At 33.5% G+C, this 18,002-nt stretch overlaps 2 protein-coding genes across 7 annotated transcripts; one reads left to right on the plus strand and one right to left on the minus strand.

Annotated features, from left to right (window-relative positions):
• Window positions 1-1,593: 1,593 nt before the first annotated feature.
• LOC106059368 (sphingomyelin phosphodiesterase 3-like) lies at window positions 1,594-17,989 on the minus strand. Of its 6 annotated transcripts, XM_056035780.1 has the most exons (8): window positions 17,073-17,089; window positions 16,266-16,391; window positions 13,722-14,633; window positions 8,460-8,541; window positions 7,844-7,984; window positions 5,763-5,852; window positions 4,971-5,215; window positions 1,594-3,676 (listed from the first exon to the last, which is right to left on the minus strand). In XM_056035780.1, the coding sequence occupies exons 3-8, from the start codon at window positions 14,604-14,606 to the stop codon at window positions 3,584-3,586; spliced, it is 1,536 nt and encodes a 511-aa protein (XP_055891755.1). In that variant the 5' UTR covers window positions 14,607-14,633; window positions 16,266-16,391; window positions 17,073-17,089; the 3' UTR covers window positions 1,594-3,583. The 6 variants fall into 6 exon arrangements, with proteins under 6 accessions (XP_055891755.1, XP_055891753.1, XP_055891756.1 ...); XM_056035778.1 differs by lacking the exons at window positions 16,266-16,391; window positions 17,073-17,089 and adding an exon at window positions 17,924-17,989; XM_056035781.1 differs by lacking the exons at window positions 16,266-16,391; window positions 17,073-17,089 and adding an exon at window positions 17,115-17,238.
• LOC129927313 (uncharacterized) lies at window positions 9,020-13,734 on the plus strand. Its single transcript, XM_056035777.1, has one exon. The coding sequence runs from the start codon at window positions 9,345-9,347 to the stop codon at window positions 13,002-13,004; it is 3,660 nt and encodes a 1,219-aa protein (XP_055891752.1). The 5' UTR covers window positions 9,020-9,344; the 3' UTR covers window positions 13,005-13,734.
• Window positions 17,990-18,002: the final 13 nt, after the last annotated feature.

An 18,002-nucleotide genomic window follows, 5' to 3' on the forward strand; every position in this document is an offset into this window, starting at 1 on the left:
CCAATGGGGGGTTTTGAGTTTCAACCCCTCACTCCTCCAGATGGCTTTTTTAAAAGTTTAAAACCCCTCAAGATGGTTTTGAGTTTAAAATCCCCCTACAGAGCGTTTTAAGGTTGAAAGCCTCTATCTTCAATATTATTTCTAAAGCAAACTACAGTCACCAAATTCTATGACCGTAGCTAAATGTGGTTTTGAATTAAAAAACAACAACTCCAGACCGGGTCGGTCTTAGGCCACTGCAACCTATGCGGCGGCAGTGGGCCCCGCACTTTCATAGGCCCCGCGCTATGTGAATTCTAGGTGTATTTTATTAAATTAAACCATTTTAACTTATCATTAAAGGGTTCCTGGAATTCTCCTAAAATTATAAAATATTTTAAAAAGTCATGAAAATCTCCTGAAATTATTAAAATCTTCTGAAAACTCATGCAAATCTTAAAACAGACAAAGTTGTCATTTCGGGGTGTCATTCAATATGGATCCATTTTCAGCTTTCATTCAATAAAAATGTAATAATAAGCCGAATTTAACCAAAACAAGAAGTTCAAATGCTTAATTTACTTCAATAGTCACTGGTATATAAATATAGATCTAAATCTATATCGAATACTTAGAAAAAAAAAAAAAACAACAAAAGCGATATTTTCCTAGTCGATAGTAAATCCAAAAGACAAATCTGAATGTTTATCAGCTTTTTGTTGGAAAACTACTGTCTACAGTAGATGGCTCGTAAAGTTAATTTAACAGTGATTTTGTACTTAGTAAAGTATAAATAAAATGCAAAGACGAATTTCTTTTCTAATACAAAATCCTAATTTTCACTTATATATTATCCTTATCACAACCCAAATTAGGCCCCGCGCAATCCATTTCGCATAGGCCCCCGCAACCTATAGGACCGGCCCTTAATCCAAATATATTTTAGTTTAAAACCCCCCAACAGATGATTTTGACGATAAAACTTCCCTTTTCGATATAAAATCTAAAGCAGAATAGCCACCTAATTCCAAGATCGTAGTCAAGAGTAGTTACACACGTCTACCAGTGGCTGGGCTCCATTAATAAAGTGAAAAAAAATTCCCCCCAAAACAAAATCCTGGCTACGCCCATGATGTAGCCTACCAAGTTTTAACTTAATTTTAAGCGTTGATCAGTGAATGAGACCAGTGGATTCAATAAGGGGTGCGGGGGACACCCAAGTGGGAAAAATTCTTTTCCAATAGCATATAATTTAAAAAAAAATTGTTAGTGGCTGAATACCTCAACAAGATTATTATGCACTACAGATATGCAGATCTATATTGCTTATATTGTATTCCAATTCAAATAATGTTGGTTAAAACTCCATCACCATGTCCAAATCATTACAGCATATTTTATATCACCAGCAAAACGTTAAACTGTACTTTTAGCTCTGCATAAGCTGCATAGGAATGAACACTGCTTTGATTTAAAAAACTGTTTCATTAAAGCTGATAGTACCGCTATATCAGGAGGCCAACCGACAGTCAGCGTTTATTAAATGAAGATTTTATGCAAATAAATAATACAATTTTAACAGTAAAAAAAATAGAATAAAAGTAAACAAAGGCCTTGTCATTATTTTCATTTAATCACACAGTTTGTATGTAGTTCTGTTGAATTTCAATGACTAAATAATTCCTTTGCATATTAAAAAAACTATGAACTGTACTTTACTTCTTCATTGAACTGATACTTTCTCGCTAAATATCTATATTTCTAATGGATGTAAATGTAAACAATTTAAAATAGCAAACTAAATAATAACTTGTTAAAATTTCCCAAATAAAAAAAAGCCAAAGTTTAAGAAAACAACTATTGAAAAGTAACAAACCATCATGAACCAAAAAATTTAACAAGTTAAACAAAAATAACAAATCATGCCCCCCAAAAAATGAGCAGCTCAAAAGCTTACTTGCATTATTAAAATGTCACTTTCAAACCAAAAAAAAAAGCAACAAAAAAACATTTCTTTTCACAATCTCAATTAGCAGCTGTTAAAGGACAATGTTAATAGGCAGATATGTTTTCAACAATTAGTCAAATTGGGTTATAATTATTTAGTCACACAATTGGGTTATAATTATTTAGTCACACAGAAATGTAATGTAAGCACATGTTAAAGCGTTATTTTAATTATTTTGTAAAGTAGAAGCATTTTGCTAGTAAACCTGAGTTAATATTCATAATTCAATAAACTTTAAGTATTTCAAATGTATAGATGTCAAGCTAATTATATATAAAATAAAAAAAAAATAATAAGATAATATGGTCCTAGGTTTGAACCCTACTTAGGGTCATCCCCCGCTGTCCTGTTTGATGTTTGGGCTAGAATGTAATAATCTTTAATTCTGAAGGAACATCTGTAACATGTAAAACAAACAAAAGTAACTATGGATTTACTGGTCATATTTCTTTGTGACAGATATACAATTATACTAAAAACAAATTTCTGATTCTTAATGAAAAACAGAAATCTATCTTCCATCCTCAGGTAAGAATCAGGATTAAGTAAAATATATTTTATAATGATTACCATGGCAAACATCAATGTTAATTGGACAGTTTATGACATAAGAAACTGTACTGTTGCTTATTTGAAATGTGATATTTTGCTTAGGATTAGAAATTATAAAAGAACAATCTTATCTTATATATTACAGATGTTATTTAAAAAAAGAAGATAATTACGTCCTACGCATTTCATGTGTCACTCTTGTCATGCATATTAATCAATAACTTAAATTCTATTAAGTCTTTGGTTTTCCTGGCTGATTCAGGCAACCCATTCCACTCTCTAATGGCACTAGGGGAGATCAAGCACTAGTACGAATTTTTTCTAGCATATGGAATAAGAAATGTGACTCTATCTTCGTGTCTTTCTGACTATTTCATTAGGTCTTGTTTTTCTATTAGTAATTATGGTTTAGTGTTTTATGTATTATAGCTACTTTACTTTTTATTCTTCTGTCCTGAAGTATCTCTAAGTTTATTGAATTCAAAGTAAAAAGTGAAATTGATTCTAAGATAAGCAATTTTGAAAAATTCTCTCATTTTAAGTAATTGGGCATTACTTTAAAAAAGAAAATTTGAAACCATTTAAGATTTTATAATTTTGTCTACCTGCTTGGCATTTTTACAATTGATATTTTATTTGGTATTTTTCATTGATGCTGCCGATTCTTCTAAGTCTTTATAAAATAAATAACAAAATTTTACATTTTTTATCCTGTAATTTTGATTCATTGACCGATGTGTTAAAAAATGGATTACTTTAAGAGTTAGATTTAATTGGCATATGTGGTAGGTAAATCTAAGTAGTTCTTTTTAAGGCATAAAAAACATACAATGGAAGCTCCAAAAAAGCAATAACTTAACACACACACACACAAAATAATATTAATTTGCCATAAAATCAAAAAGGCAAAACTGTAACAATTTCAATTTATGAATCAAAAGTTTTGCAAGTTATTTGAATAACTTAATGCATTGTAATGAAGTATCACAAATATAGATTAAAAAGTAACAACTTTTGTAATCATCACAACAGTTAATGGCATTTTCAATGAAGCTTTGGGCATGTGAATTCCATTGCAACAGGAATATGATCAGTTAGTGTTGCCAGTTTTGTCACGAAATGGTAGCCTGCAACATTCTTAAAAATAAAAATAAAAAAGTTGTAATAGCATGACTAATAAAGTGAAACTTTCTAAATATTGTCTTATTTTATTGAATGTGACTTATTGTATGGATGAGTCCATTTGAGCTTTGATATGAATGACTCTTCTACGTTTTTATTTGTGAGAATGACCAGTGTGTAGTTGAATGTATAGGTCAAGCAGCACTGTATGATGTTAGATGTTTCTAACCCTTGTTTGTTGTTTCTATCCACTTTTAGTGGGCCACTGCATATGTGACTTGATATCTGTATCAATGCAATGAGAGGCATGAAATGTGTGACTGAATGGAAAATAATCTAAATCTAGTACCTTGTCAAGAGTAAGAAACTGTTGATGTTGTGGTAGTACCTTAATATCTATATATGGACTCATTGATTTTGTACATCACCAATAAGATGTATTGGAGGATATCAAATTGAAGTAATCAAGTTAAAGTATAATACTTTTTAATCATTATTAGTTATTATTACTGAGTTATATGATACTCTTTTTAAACTCTAATATTTTTTTTTTAACTCTAATATTTTTTTTATCTTATTTCATGTAAATAAACACTTTGATGTTATTTAAATAAAAACACACCTAGGTGTAAGGTTATTATTGTATCAATTTGTTTTTAAGTGCCTGACATTAAACAAGGTCATTGCTTAGTACAAATTCCTCATAGCACCTCCTATTTAAAAACTTTAAGCATTATTTGTTTATCAAGGTATAACATTTATATCACACTGTTGAAGTGGCGGAGAGGGTATGTTATTATTGGCTAGGTTCTGCTGTAAAGCAGAATCTTGTGTGGCTGAGTAGTTTAAACCACTTGGCCTTCTGAGGGACTTGAATTTTTATCTGAAAATAGACTAGGAATTTTCAATTCAAGATTTGACAGAAATTATATTTGCTGAGCTTCTGAAGGCAGCAAAGAAACCTTCTCTCTAAGTACCGGTACCATCTTTCCCCTATTTTGCAAAAGAGACCAGATTCCACTAAGCATGCTTTAGGAGTAGAGAAGACAATAATAATAATAACTAATGACCCCCATCAGTCTGAGTCTTGGCTGTATTTTTGTCTTATTTAGATTTAAATCTATATGCAAATATATATCTATTATCGAAAGTTTTAAAAAACAAAACAATAGCTTTAAAAAAAAATTATAAACAAACAGAAATTGATTAGCACACTATAAAGGCTAGAAATTTTGCACTATATATATATATATATATATATATATATATATATATATATTATTATTAAATTTGTAATATGTTGACTTACTAATGGGCTGGATCTGCCACTTAAAATGTAGTCTATTCTACGTCTGCCACCTTCAGGGAAAATTAGCACATTGCCTTGTGCATCCTTCTTAACAGTGCCAGTGACAATAGCTTCTTTACAATGTTCTACTATATCTGCATCAACCAAGTGGCATTGACGAAGAGCTTGATCTTCCAAAACTGTCTTCAGACCCTCAGGTGTGGAGACAATATTGTCATGCATAAATTCTGGTCTCAATTCTGTCCCTTTGAATGAAAAAAAAAATATCATGCATAAATTCTGTTCATAATTCTGTCCCTTTAAATATAAGGCTTTTTTTGTGACAGTACGCACCGGTATAGAGTACCGGCACCTTTTTGAAAAAATGATTACCTTTCTTGTACTTTAACATATATTATAAATTTTACTAGTTAAAAGTTAGACAATCAACTACTGAGTACCGGCACCTATATTTTTTTTTACAAAAAAAGCACTGTATATGTATATTCAGTGGAACCCCCAGGGCAAAAGACAAAGAGGAAGACCAAAAGAATGTGGTGACGCAGTGTACTAGATTAAGCCAAGAGGAAAATGCTGGAAAGCCATTAAAAAAAATAGTAAGAGACTGTAAAGAGGGGCATGTTTTTACTATGGCCATAAGTTCAAATATTCAAAGGAACACAATATGACAATCTGCATTACATTTTTAGATTTTTTTTCCTGAAGAATTCAGAAACAAACAAATCATAATATTATTCAAAATTAATTTATAGTTTTTAAATAATACAGATAATACAGACATTTACTGCAGACCTACAGTCCATGACTTGTCAAGATTCGCTTGCACCCTACAAAAGTCTGAAAATTCTGTAAACAATGGATGTTGACTGCTTTCTCTGTCAGCTAAAACATAAAACAAGTTTTATAAATCCATTTAGTAGATACTTTTTTTTTTATCATATGGTCTCTTCTTTTCCCAGGAATCAATACCTCATGGCATAACTTAATCGAGCACTCCAATCTACCTACTATCTATCTATCTACTATCCCTTAAATGAAATATGGGAATTCTTTTATGAAAAAAAGAGAATAATTTGAACACATCTAAGTTACCAGTAGTTGAAAGCTACTGTTAATAAAAACCTAGAGGACAGGTGTCACAAATTTAGATGGCAAGCAGGAAAGACATGGCTTATAACAATGGACTCTATAAGCATTGCTAAGATTGTAACATCACTTTTTGGAAACTTGCTAATTCTTATTAGAATGGTAAAAATAGCTAAAGACTTTACAGATATGCTAATAGTCATTGTAACAAGAAAAATATTTAAAAAATGCTTTTGTTAAAAAAAAAATTCCTCCTTTATACATGTTAAAGAGTGATTATCTTGCTCTTAATAATTTATAAATGTTGATTTAAAACAAAAGGGAATATTGTTTACCTCTCACATTCCCCCCAACACCCTTAGAGAGAAATATGGTTAAGCAAATGTTTATATTTACTAGAAGATGGTGCGGAAAAAATATTAATTTATTAAACTCTTTAATGAATAGGGGATATATGAGGAAATACCAGAAGATTTTATAGTCATATAGCCAAATTTAAATTATTTTTTTTTAATACTTAGAACAGACAAACTATAGTTTTCCCAATGTGGCCAACTAGCGTTAATTCTTTTTTCAATAATATAAATCAACTGTCAAATTTCTAGGAAAATTGTTAGCCATTTCTGAGATTGTGTACAGGTTCCAATTGCTAGAATAATTGTAAAAAAAAAAAGTATAAAAAGGAAAAAAAAAATAGATTGAGCATTTAAATTCAGAAATACAACAGTTCTTGTTATAAATTTAATTCAACTTATTAAAGCAGTGATGCACAAATTACAGCCAGCAGGCCAGATCCGGCCCGCGACGTGGTTCCAACATCGGCACAAAGTAAAGAAAAAAAAAAAAAAAGGTTGAAAAATGTATTTTCCTTACGTTAGGACTCTCACTTTTTCTTTGATGGAATTCATCTATATATATGGTATTCTAATATTCATATTTTTTTTTTTTAAATTAACACGACGTTTATTTTTTCTGTGACAAGTGTTGACAGTTGTTTTAGATTCTTTGATAATTCTGCTGCTGTCTTGAGCTAGTCGTGTTCTAAACATCTTGTGAGTAACACAGGGCATCAATTCTGCATCATTTTTGGCAATGTTCTTTTGATATCAAAGAATTCTGCATCATTTTTGGCAATGTTCTTTTGATATCAAAGAGAATAGTACGTACCATTTAATATTTGAGTAGACAAACTTTTTAGTAATAAAACGGTTGAAACCAATCTTGCACATAATCACATTACTTGTGTAAGTAGGCCTAGTAGTGCTATGGGTTTCTAATAAAACTATTTAAAATGGAATTATTCACTATTTCATTTTTTGTATCTATTCGATGATATGGCCCGTGACACGAGTGTCGGGAAGTAAAATGGCCCACCAGCCGAAAAAGGCTGGGCATCACTGAATTAAAGCATTCTAATTATTGGTTCATAACCTGCATCAAGAATATGCATCACACTCAAGTGAGTCATGTGATAAATTGCCTTGAGGAAATAAACTGCAGTGTCTAATGAGGAAGGTATTTGAGGCAGAGATACAAGAAAAGTTAAAAGGACAAAATTCATTTAAAGAAAAACTTTTCCTTTAACAGCCTTATTAAACTGCAGTGGTTGATGACAGGTGATTAGACAATTGTCATTAATTCCTAAACAATTAATTGGAAGTGTTAAGGAATTTTTCCTTTTGATCAATAAATTTAAAGATTCATACAGTATGAAAACATTGTTCTGATAAATACATAAAATATTTCTATTAAAATTATAATGATAAGGAAAAAAAAACAGCAGTTACCAGGAGAGAAGTTATCAAAGTTGAAGTCGCCACAGACAAGACAAAAAAGTTCAATGTCTCCAAATTTGGTATTTTCTGCTTTGAATTGTTTAATCCAGTCCAACATTTCATCTAACTGTTTAGGAATGATCTGGTCTTTACCTAAAGGAGTAATGCATCACTTTATTCAAAGTAACAAACACATACACTTTTAATGAATTACAATTTGGTATCACAACTTTAAGTTTAATTACAGTTTTTAAAATGAGCTCTCTGGAAACAGGTAATATTCCAAAGTCTTAATGATACAGCTTATAAACAATTATCATTGTCTGTACCATGTTTGTTAGTAACAAGTTTTTTTTTAAATTTAATTATCTGATATTAGAGTTTATTAGTACCAGTATAAATGTATGAAAATAGATGTGTTTTCTGAATACTTAAAGAGTAAAAAGTTCTGAAAAATAATCTTTAAAAAAAAAATAAACTAACTATTTTAAGTAGTTTGATAAACTGTTTTGAATATTATATAGATATATTAAAATTTGTTACTTAAAGTTAAAGATTCATTGTTAAATATTTTTTTTAAGTACAAAGGCAAAAAAAAATAAAGAAATGTAAAAGTTTGTTTTTTTACCTTGATAAGATTGTAGATGAGTGTTGAAAACATAACCAATATATCTGTTTCTGTTGTTTGCTTTACTTGATCCTAGAAGTAACTATATAAGATCTTTATTACAATTAAAATTCCTATTCATAGAAACTTTAAAAAAAAATAAAATCTAAATGTATCAGTATTTAAAAGGATGTTTTTTTTTTACCTTTTAGTGCTGGACTTTTCGACCATATTAAGAAATAACAAATCCTCCAGAACTATACATTTTTCTTTAGACCATTTTTTTCCCAATGTGGTGATTCTGCTTAACTTCAAATTACCTAAACTATGGCATTAATGATAATGAAGTCTATGTCATCAAGAGAAATCCCACCTGCCTTCTAAATAACTCTCTCCAAGGAATATTAGCAGCAGTGCCAGCAAAGATGCAAAATTAAGGTGCCATCTGTAAATACTTCAGTGAAATAATACCCTTTTGCAAAGCAGAGCTTCCACAATAAATATAGCCAATAAATTTTAAGATGAATGTTGTTTTTTTAGGGAGATACAATTATGATTCTGAATCAGCCTAGTACATTTATTAAAATCCAACATCTTAAAAAACAACACATCTACAAACACACAATGTGGTGAAATAGTTACTATTTGTTTATGTTTGTGTAACGTCGTGAGAATGTGTTCACAACATTGATCTAGTGTGCTACAGTCCAAGTCTCTTTCGTCAGTTCATGTGTCGTTCTAGTTTAATAAAGCCTTGTTTTAGGTTACTCTTCAGTGTTCCTTTATTTCTTATTACAATTTATTAAACTAGAAATTTTCAATTCCATGGATCTGTGTGCCTCACGTATCTTTTTTGGATTTTCGTTCAACACTATTCTCAGTCTGTAAGTAAAAGTAGTAATACAAATGGAACGTCTATTTAGGCCAAAAGAGCTGGACATAGAGCCTAGCTCGCCATCGGCTGCCGAGAAGTGGCTGCACTGGCTCAGAACATTTGAGAATTTCATCTCCTCAGTCTCTCACTGCGAGATTGACAAAAAGAAATTACTGGAAAACTACGTTTCTTCGAGCGTATTTCAGTACATAAGTGAGTGTACCACGTTCGATGAATCAATCAAAGTTCTACAAAATGTCTACGTGAAGCCTAAAAGCGAAATTTTTGCACGGCACATGATAACTCTTTGTCGACAAGAGAACGGACAAACCGTTGACTCCTTCCTACTTAAGCTTAAAAGTATGGCCAAAGACTGTGACTTCAAAGCTGTCACCGCTGAAGAACACAGAGATATCTTCGTAAGAGACGCCTTCATTACTGGACTGGCTTCAAACAGCATAAGGCTGCGACTCTTAGAGAAATCTACTCTAACTCTACAGTGCACCTATGAAGAGGCAAGACAACTCGAATATGCCCATAACCATGCCATGGCGTATAACATCCACTCTGAAACTCCCTGTGGAGCTAGCGCCGACGAGGAGAGCCTTTCTCCAACGACAAAAGTAGAACACGAGGTGAGTGCGGCGACTAGTAAAAGATGTTTCTTTTGTGGAAACAGCCCACATCAACGCTTTAGATGTCCGGCCCGCGACGCTACATGCAACCTGTGCGGTAAGAGGGGCCATTTCCAGAAAGTCTGTAGATCGACCAGACAGACACTCAAATCTATAACCTCAGCCATAGTGAAAGCAGATGATGAGACGTCTCGGACTACAACCGTTGGATCTTCCTGGGCATCGACACCAGCGTCCGGTCTTACTAAATCTACTATTTCAATACTCGTCAATGGAGTACCATTGAAGGCTCTCGTAGATACGGGGAGCAGTGAAAGCTATATATCTTCTTCAATTGCTAAAAGGTACAAATGGAAATTAGAAACGTCCAGAAACAGAATCTACATGGCCTCTACACATCTTTCTCGCACTACTCACGGCCATATTTTCGCTAAAATAAAGTACAAAGATGAACAATATGAAAGTGTTAAGCTCTCACTACTAGATGGACTAGTATCTGATGTTATCTTAGGGCTAGATTTCATCAGCCAGCACGAAAAACTGATGATCCCATTTGAAGGAAAACGAAGCACTCTCCAGGTCTGTACGCTGAAAGCTGCACGAGTTGAAGCCCCTCGCCTCTTCGCTAATCTGGCCCCTAACTGCCATCCCATAGCCACTAAATCTAGAAAATATTCTATGCCTGACTCCAAATTCATTCAAACTGAAATCAAGAGACTTCTATCTGACAAAATTATTGAGCCTTCCACGTCCCCGTGGCGAGCCCAGATAATTGTAACAACGAATGAAAGGCACAAAAAGAGAATGGTTATCGACTATAGCCAAACCATCAATCGATTCACTTACCTCGACGGGTATCCCGTGCCAAAAGTTGATGAACTGGTGCAGGAAATATCTAAATACTCAATGTACAGTACATTTGACCTCAAAAGCGCTTACCACCAGATACCTATCAGGGATGATGAAAAGCAGTACACGGCGTTCGAGGCTGGCGGAAAGCTTTATCAGTTTTGCCGCATTCCTTTTGGAGTGACAAACGGAGTCGCCGCATTTCAAAGGACGATCAACACAATAATTGAGGAGGCAGGGCTACAGGACACGTTCGCTTACGTGGATAACGTTACCATCTGCGGACTTGACTCCATTAGCCACGACCAGAATCTACAGAGATTTCTCAATGCCGCTAAAAAGTACGGTATCACCTTCAACAATGACAAAAGTGCTATTGCGACTAATAAAGTATGCCTCCTAGGCTACGAAATCTCACAAGGGCAATTAAGACCAGACCCCGAAAGATTTCAAGCATTGAGAAACCTACCTCCACCACAAGACATGAAATCACAAAAGCGGGTGATTGGACTACTGTCCTATTATTCTCAATGGATCCCAAATTTCTCCAACAAGATCCATTTATTGGTGAACAACAAAGCCTTTCCTCCCCCTGAACAAGTACAACAAGCTTTTAAACAGCTAAAACACGAACTTGAAAACGCTGCTGTGTCGACGATAGACTACAATCGACCATTAACAGTCGAAACAGATGCCTCTGACATCGCGATTGCTGCCACTCTTAATCAAGACGGCCGTCCTGTCGCCTTCTTTTCAAGAACACTCACTAATAGTGAACGCAGACACTCAGCAGTGGAAAAGGAAGCATACGCTATCGTAGAAGCCCTGAGAAAATGGCAACATTACCTTATCAGTAGACCCTTCACATTGGTTACAGATCAACGCTCAGTGTCTTTTATGTTTGACCAGCAGAACAAGGGCAAGATCAAAAACGAAAAGATTCAAAGATGGCGACTGGAGCTTAGTTGTTTCCAATATGACGTCGTATATCGACCCGGGAAACAAAACGCTGCGGCGGATACCTTTTCAAGGAACCACTTTGCGTCAGCAATGACTGGAGAAGACCTCAAACTGTTACACAACAACCTCTGTCACCCAGGGGTCACGAGACTCCTCCATTTCGTTCGGACTAAGAACTTACCTTTTTCCTGCGAGGACGTCCGCAAAGTGGTAAACCAATGTAAAACTTGCGCTGAACTGAAGCCTAGATTCTTCAAACAGTTTTCAGGCACCCTCATCAAGGCTACCCAACCATTTCAGAGAGTAAGCATTGATTTTAAGGGGCCACTCCCATCTGCTACTCACAACAAATACTTATTAACAATGGTGGATGAGTACTCACGCTTCCCATTTGCCTACCCATGTCCCGATATGTCCTCATCTACTGTCATAAAGTGTTTAAATCAGCTGTTTTCCTTAGTTGGGATGCCGGAGTACGTCCATTCTGACAGAGGTACGTCCTTTATGTCGAGGGAGGTGCAATCCTTTCTGCACGAGAGGGGAATAGCTACAAGTAGAACAACAGCTTTTAATCCTTCAGGCAATGGACAAATTGAACGACTAAACAAAACTCTATGGAACGCTGTTACTTTAGCACTGAAAGACCTCGATCTCCCGATCTCAAGATGGGAGCTTGTCTTGAACCAGGCCCTATACTCGATTAGATCATTACTATCTACGGCAACAAACGAAACTCCACATGAGAGAGTTTTCCGGTTCAACCGGAAATCCTCCTTCGGGATATCTATCCCCACTTGGCTATCTAGCCCAGGTCGAGTGTTGCTGAGAAGAGAGAACCGATCTTCAAAGTATGATCCTCTCTCGGAGGAAGTCGAATTGCTGATGTGTAACCCCCAATATGCCGTCGTACGGTTGCCCAGCGGTAAAGAGGAGACGGTCTCTCTAAGACGCTTGGCTCCCACCCCCTCCCCATCCACAACAACAAGTGAACCTTCGTTCTTCCCTCAGAGTGAGGATAATGAATATCCTCCAGAAACTCAAAACACGGAAGTACCAGCCAACACCCCTACGGTGATACAAGAAAGGAAAGAACCCCTGGTAGGCTCTGAGGACCTCCGAGCGCTTCCTCTTGAAAATACCCCACTTGACGCTCAGGAACTCACTAGTGACTCCCAAACTGTAGAACAGGATAGTCAACCCCGTTACAACTTAAGAGAGAGAAGAACCAGACCGAACTATAGAGTCTAGAGTTGTTTCTTTATTGCACTACCTATCTTCTACATAAACTGGCATTGTTTATCTCTTGCTACTGATACTAGAGTTTACTTTTCACTTACTTACGTGCATGTTTACTTACTACACTATTTGTTAATACTTAAAACAGAAACTAGTAATTGTTTATAAGTCATACAACAGATACTGGTTTTTAGGTTTCTTTGTATCACCATTTATTAATGTTTACAAGAGAAATTAATATTTCGACACTGTTTATTGATCTATTATATTACATGCACTGGCATTCTCTTTTTATTTATGCTATTGGCCTACTATATTACTCTACTTGCTATTTTAATTCTAGGCGGGGTGAATGTGGTGAAATAGTTACTATTTGTTTATGTTTGTGTAACGTCGTGAGAATGTGTTCACAACATTGATCTAGTGTGCTACAGTCCAAGTCTCTTTCGTCAGTTCATGTGTCGTTCTAGTTTAATAAAGCCTTGTTTTAGGTTACTCTTCAGTGTTCCTTTATTTCTTATTACACACAAATAATTAATACATGGACTAATACAATGAATAAATATTTATAAAATTGTTAAAAATAAACATGAAGAGACTAAATGTTTAGGATCAAAACTATCATGACTTCAATGTAAACAAAACCACCAAAACCTAGATGAATTGATATGCTCAATACAACTAGCTGGAGAACAAAATTTAACACAAACTGTATTTTACTATCATTACCTGAGTCATAAGCAGTCCATTGGAAAGTAATTTCCCATGTTTTACAAAACATGTATAGGCTTTAAAGTCAACAGCAGAAATGGGATGTTTACTTGCAATGAGAAGCCCGCTGTTTAAAAAGAAAGCATTGTTTCTGAAGGCATGGACACCTGCATCATGGACAATGTAAGGAAAAATCTTCTGCAGCTGTTGGATCAGCAACTTGTTCTGATAACTGGACCAAGCCTCTTGAATAGCAAAAACATCAACAACAGGAAAATCTGTGGATACATCACCTTCCAAACACTGGTCGACTGGTTTTTGTTGGTTTTCAGTGTTGTCACCAGCACAACCAATAAGTCCATTTTCTCTGCAGCTCTTAGCCTCTATATTACTGCTGTACATTTTCATTTCAAGTTCTTCCTTCTCCCATTCCCGGTCAAAGAACTGACTAGTAATTATCTTTTCACCAATTTTCCTAGCTCTGTAGCTGACATTGGTGAGGTGATTCATCTTGGAAGCTAATTCAGGCATAAGGCAGAGATTGGCAGTTGCTACCCCAAACTTGTGAAATCCTTTGTCAATGGCATTTTTCAAAACTTGAGTTTGCCAGTCTGTGTAAGGGGTGTGATGTTGAGAGCACATGAAGGGGCGCCTAACATAAAGCAGTGCACATCTTATTGGCAAAAAAACTAACATGATTGGTAGGAAAAGAACAAAGAATGCTGCATAAACTGGTGTCAAAAAAATCTTTTTCAGTAAAACATAGTTAGGAGTTTTCTCTTCTTGAAAGGTGGTGATATACAAGCTCAAAAGACAGTTAAATGAAACATAACTGGGATATAGCAAACATCTGGAGATTAACAGACAATGATGAGCCAAGCCAGATTCAGGTGTAAATAACATTTTGGCAGTTTTATCCTCCACCTCTTTCTGAAAAAAATAACAACAACAACACAAATATATATATATATATATATTTATATATAAAGATCTAATAGCTAATACTTATTTTTTTGGGTTCTAACAACTTATTCAATATTAAATAAAATAATTAATTAACAATAATTAATCAACTATGTTTTATTGATTCATTTTTTGTTAGGTACAATAAATAATTGTTTAAAGTTTTAACTAGATCTGAGAATGAGTGTGAGAAAAATAACATATTCAATTATCTAAGTAGATGAAAACGTGACATATTTAGCCATTTCTGTGAATACTGAACGATTAATTTTCCTTGTTGGTATCAGACATAATAATTAATTACCAGTAATTAATTGACTCATTGGTTTTATTACATTCATGTCTTGTCTATGCCAATAAATAATTGTGCAAACTTTCAACTTGATCCAAGAATGAGTGTTTGAGAAATAACTTTTATAACCTTTTTACCAGACAGATAGATAAACAGACAGAGTGAGTTGATATAAGCTTTGTACAAAATTAAATAATTGCGATTATTGATAAAATAAAAGATTGATTTTTCAATTGATTCACATATTGTCCTGACAATGAATAATTGTGCAAAGTTTCAACTTGATCATTGAATAGGAAGTGGGAGAAATAATGTGTACAAAGATTTGTTACAGATAGATATATAAATACATATGCTATTTCAAAACAAGCACAAGAAATCCTATAAGATAGATCTAGATAGTAGATCTAGTCTATGGGTAAGTTGTGTAAGAAAATTCTATTTTGTCTTTGGTGCTTTATCATGGCTGCCTGGTAATCGTCAAAAACCTCAAATGAAATGGTAAATTCAGTGTCTTCAGACCAGGGGTTGGCAACCTTTTGAGTCGCAAGAGCCAAAAATTATAATTTACAAAATTTCAAAGTTGTTAAAGAGCCACAATATTTTTTTTTCTTCCAAACAATAAATAGTACTCACATAAATAAAATTTGATAAAAAAAATAAAAGAGTCTATTTGTTGATAAGAAAAAATATCAATTTATGTTTATATAAATAGTGCTTTACACAACAAATTAAATTGTCTGTCTGTCTGTCTGTCTGTCTATATCTATATCTATATGTATATCTATATCTATATATGTGTATATATATACATATATATATATAAATATATATATATATGGTATTATTAGATAATTACTTATTTATGTAAGTGTAACATTTACATACACTAACTTGTACTTCAATAACAAACAATTAAGCAAACAAATTCAGTGGTAACTATGGCTTTGCATGGTTTTAGAAAGTTTCGATAAATTTGGCTCATAACTTGTTTTTAGTTTCAAACATGACTCTAAATTTTCATTTGTTAGTTGGCTTCTTACTTTACTTTTAATTATATTCATGCAAGAGAAAGCACAAAGCGCTACTTGAAGTATTATGCAGTGAAACGTAAGAATTTGGTGGTTTATTTTGCGCCAAAGAATGGTAGTTGCCCCTTAATTGTTATTGAAACGATTTTATTTCTATTTATTATATTGTCTAGAAGGTATTTTTGCATGCCATTAGCTGTATCTTCTCCTCTAGTTTGTCACGAGAGCAGTAGCAATCCTAGAAGTTCTACTTTTGGACCTTGAGAAGACATATACCTGACAAAACGGGCAACTTGTGCCGAGTCTTAGGCCTATATGTCGCAAGACTCATCCATATCCAGAAAAAAGTTGAATATCTTCCACTTGCAAATATGTTACCTTCAAGACATGGGGAGGGGTGCACTGAAAAGCGAGTACAAATGGCTGATAGAATCGAATCAGAAAGATTTTTTAATTTTTTAAAAATAAAATAACTAATATTTGCGCATTGATCTTAAGAGCCGCAGCTTAACACCCAAAGAGCCATATGTGGCTCGCAAGCGCAGGTTGCCAACCCCTAGCCTAGACTCTGGAACACTGGAGCTAATCTAGTCTCATATATAGATCTAGACTAGATAAATAGATATAGATCTAGTTTAATAAATTATATAAATTTTATAACAGATTTAGATCTAGATTAGATCAGTTAGTAGATCTAGATTCTAGATTACATCCAGATCTAAGTCTAGTGACTATATAGTATAGTGTAGATTTGTTTCAATACTTGATTAACTAGGACTGGATTTCTAGATCTAAATTCTTAATTGTCTTAATCTAGATCTAGTAATCAGAAATCTCGTCTATAACTATCTTATCTATAGTCTATATACTATATATATTTATATAGAATATAGTCCTATCCTATACTGCTATACCTATCTATATTAAGACTAAGTATATTATTATATATATATGAGTATAATCATATTATTAGTCACCAGTTAGTCTAGATTTAATGTAGATCTAGCTTCAAACAAGGGCATTATTCACTAAATCTAGATCAATATATTGAATAATATAGACTTTGTTGAGTTTTAAATTTACTTTCATTCATAAAGTCAAACTGTCAGGTCAAAGTACACCTACATAAACTACATTGATTTTTTTGCGAGTCCAGATCACTGCTAAGGCAGCCTAAGGGAGGTTAACCAGCTAATGTTACTTTCTCATGAATCTTCATTGATTTATTTATAGCCTAGAAATTACTCTCAATTCTACATATAGAGTCTACTTGACTAGGAGAGCCATATAATGATCTAAATAAAATTGTCACATTGAGTTGAGGTTGATGCTAGATCAATCTGATGATATGACAAATTATTTAGTTAATGTCTTACACAAGGCAGGGTAGGGGAACTAACCGGGAATAATAAAACTATTTTCCCCGTTATTAGATCTCTCTCTATAGATCTAGCTTTCCCGTTTGGGGGGGGGGGATTATTTAAAAAATGGTATTTAAAAGCATATTAAGACATAGTCTAGATCTATCTATTTCTAATGTAGATCTGTATCTAACAGCTGCATTAGCACAAGTTTGCCGTCTCATCATGCTTACACTTTACAAAGCTACATAAAATTGAAAAAACTGTTTTTACAATACATGTAACATTTGCATTTTCAACATTAGAAGTGCACAATCCCCGAAATCTTTTCCTGTTATTATCGTTATGAGTATGAGTCTGTACACATTATTAATAGAAAAAAAATAATTCTAAAAATTTAAGTTTAGAATTTAGATCTATAATTATACTATATAAACGTATAAACTATATTAATATTTCTATATTATATCATGTATTCATGATGGAATGATGGTGGGGGTAGACTCTATATGGGGTGGGGGAAGTCTATTAGATTCTTCTATCTCGCAGACCTAATATCTTATCTATAACTACTATATTGATAGCATAGAATCTATAGATCATTTGATGTAAAATTGATAGCAGGCCCTAACTTGTAGACTAGATCTGTATT

The sequence above is a fragment of the Biomphalaria glabrata genome, chromosome 7, assembly GCF_947242115.1.
Source record: "Biomphalaria glabrata chromosome 7, xgBioGlab47.1, whole genome shotgun sequence".
In the NCBI taxonomy this organism is placed as follows: Eukaryota; Metazoa; Mollusca; class Gastropoda; family Planorbidae; genus Biomphalaria; species Biomphalaria glabrata.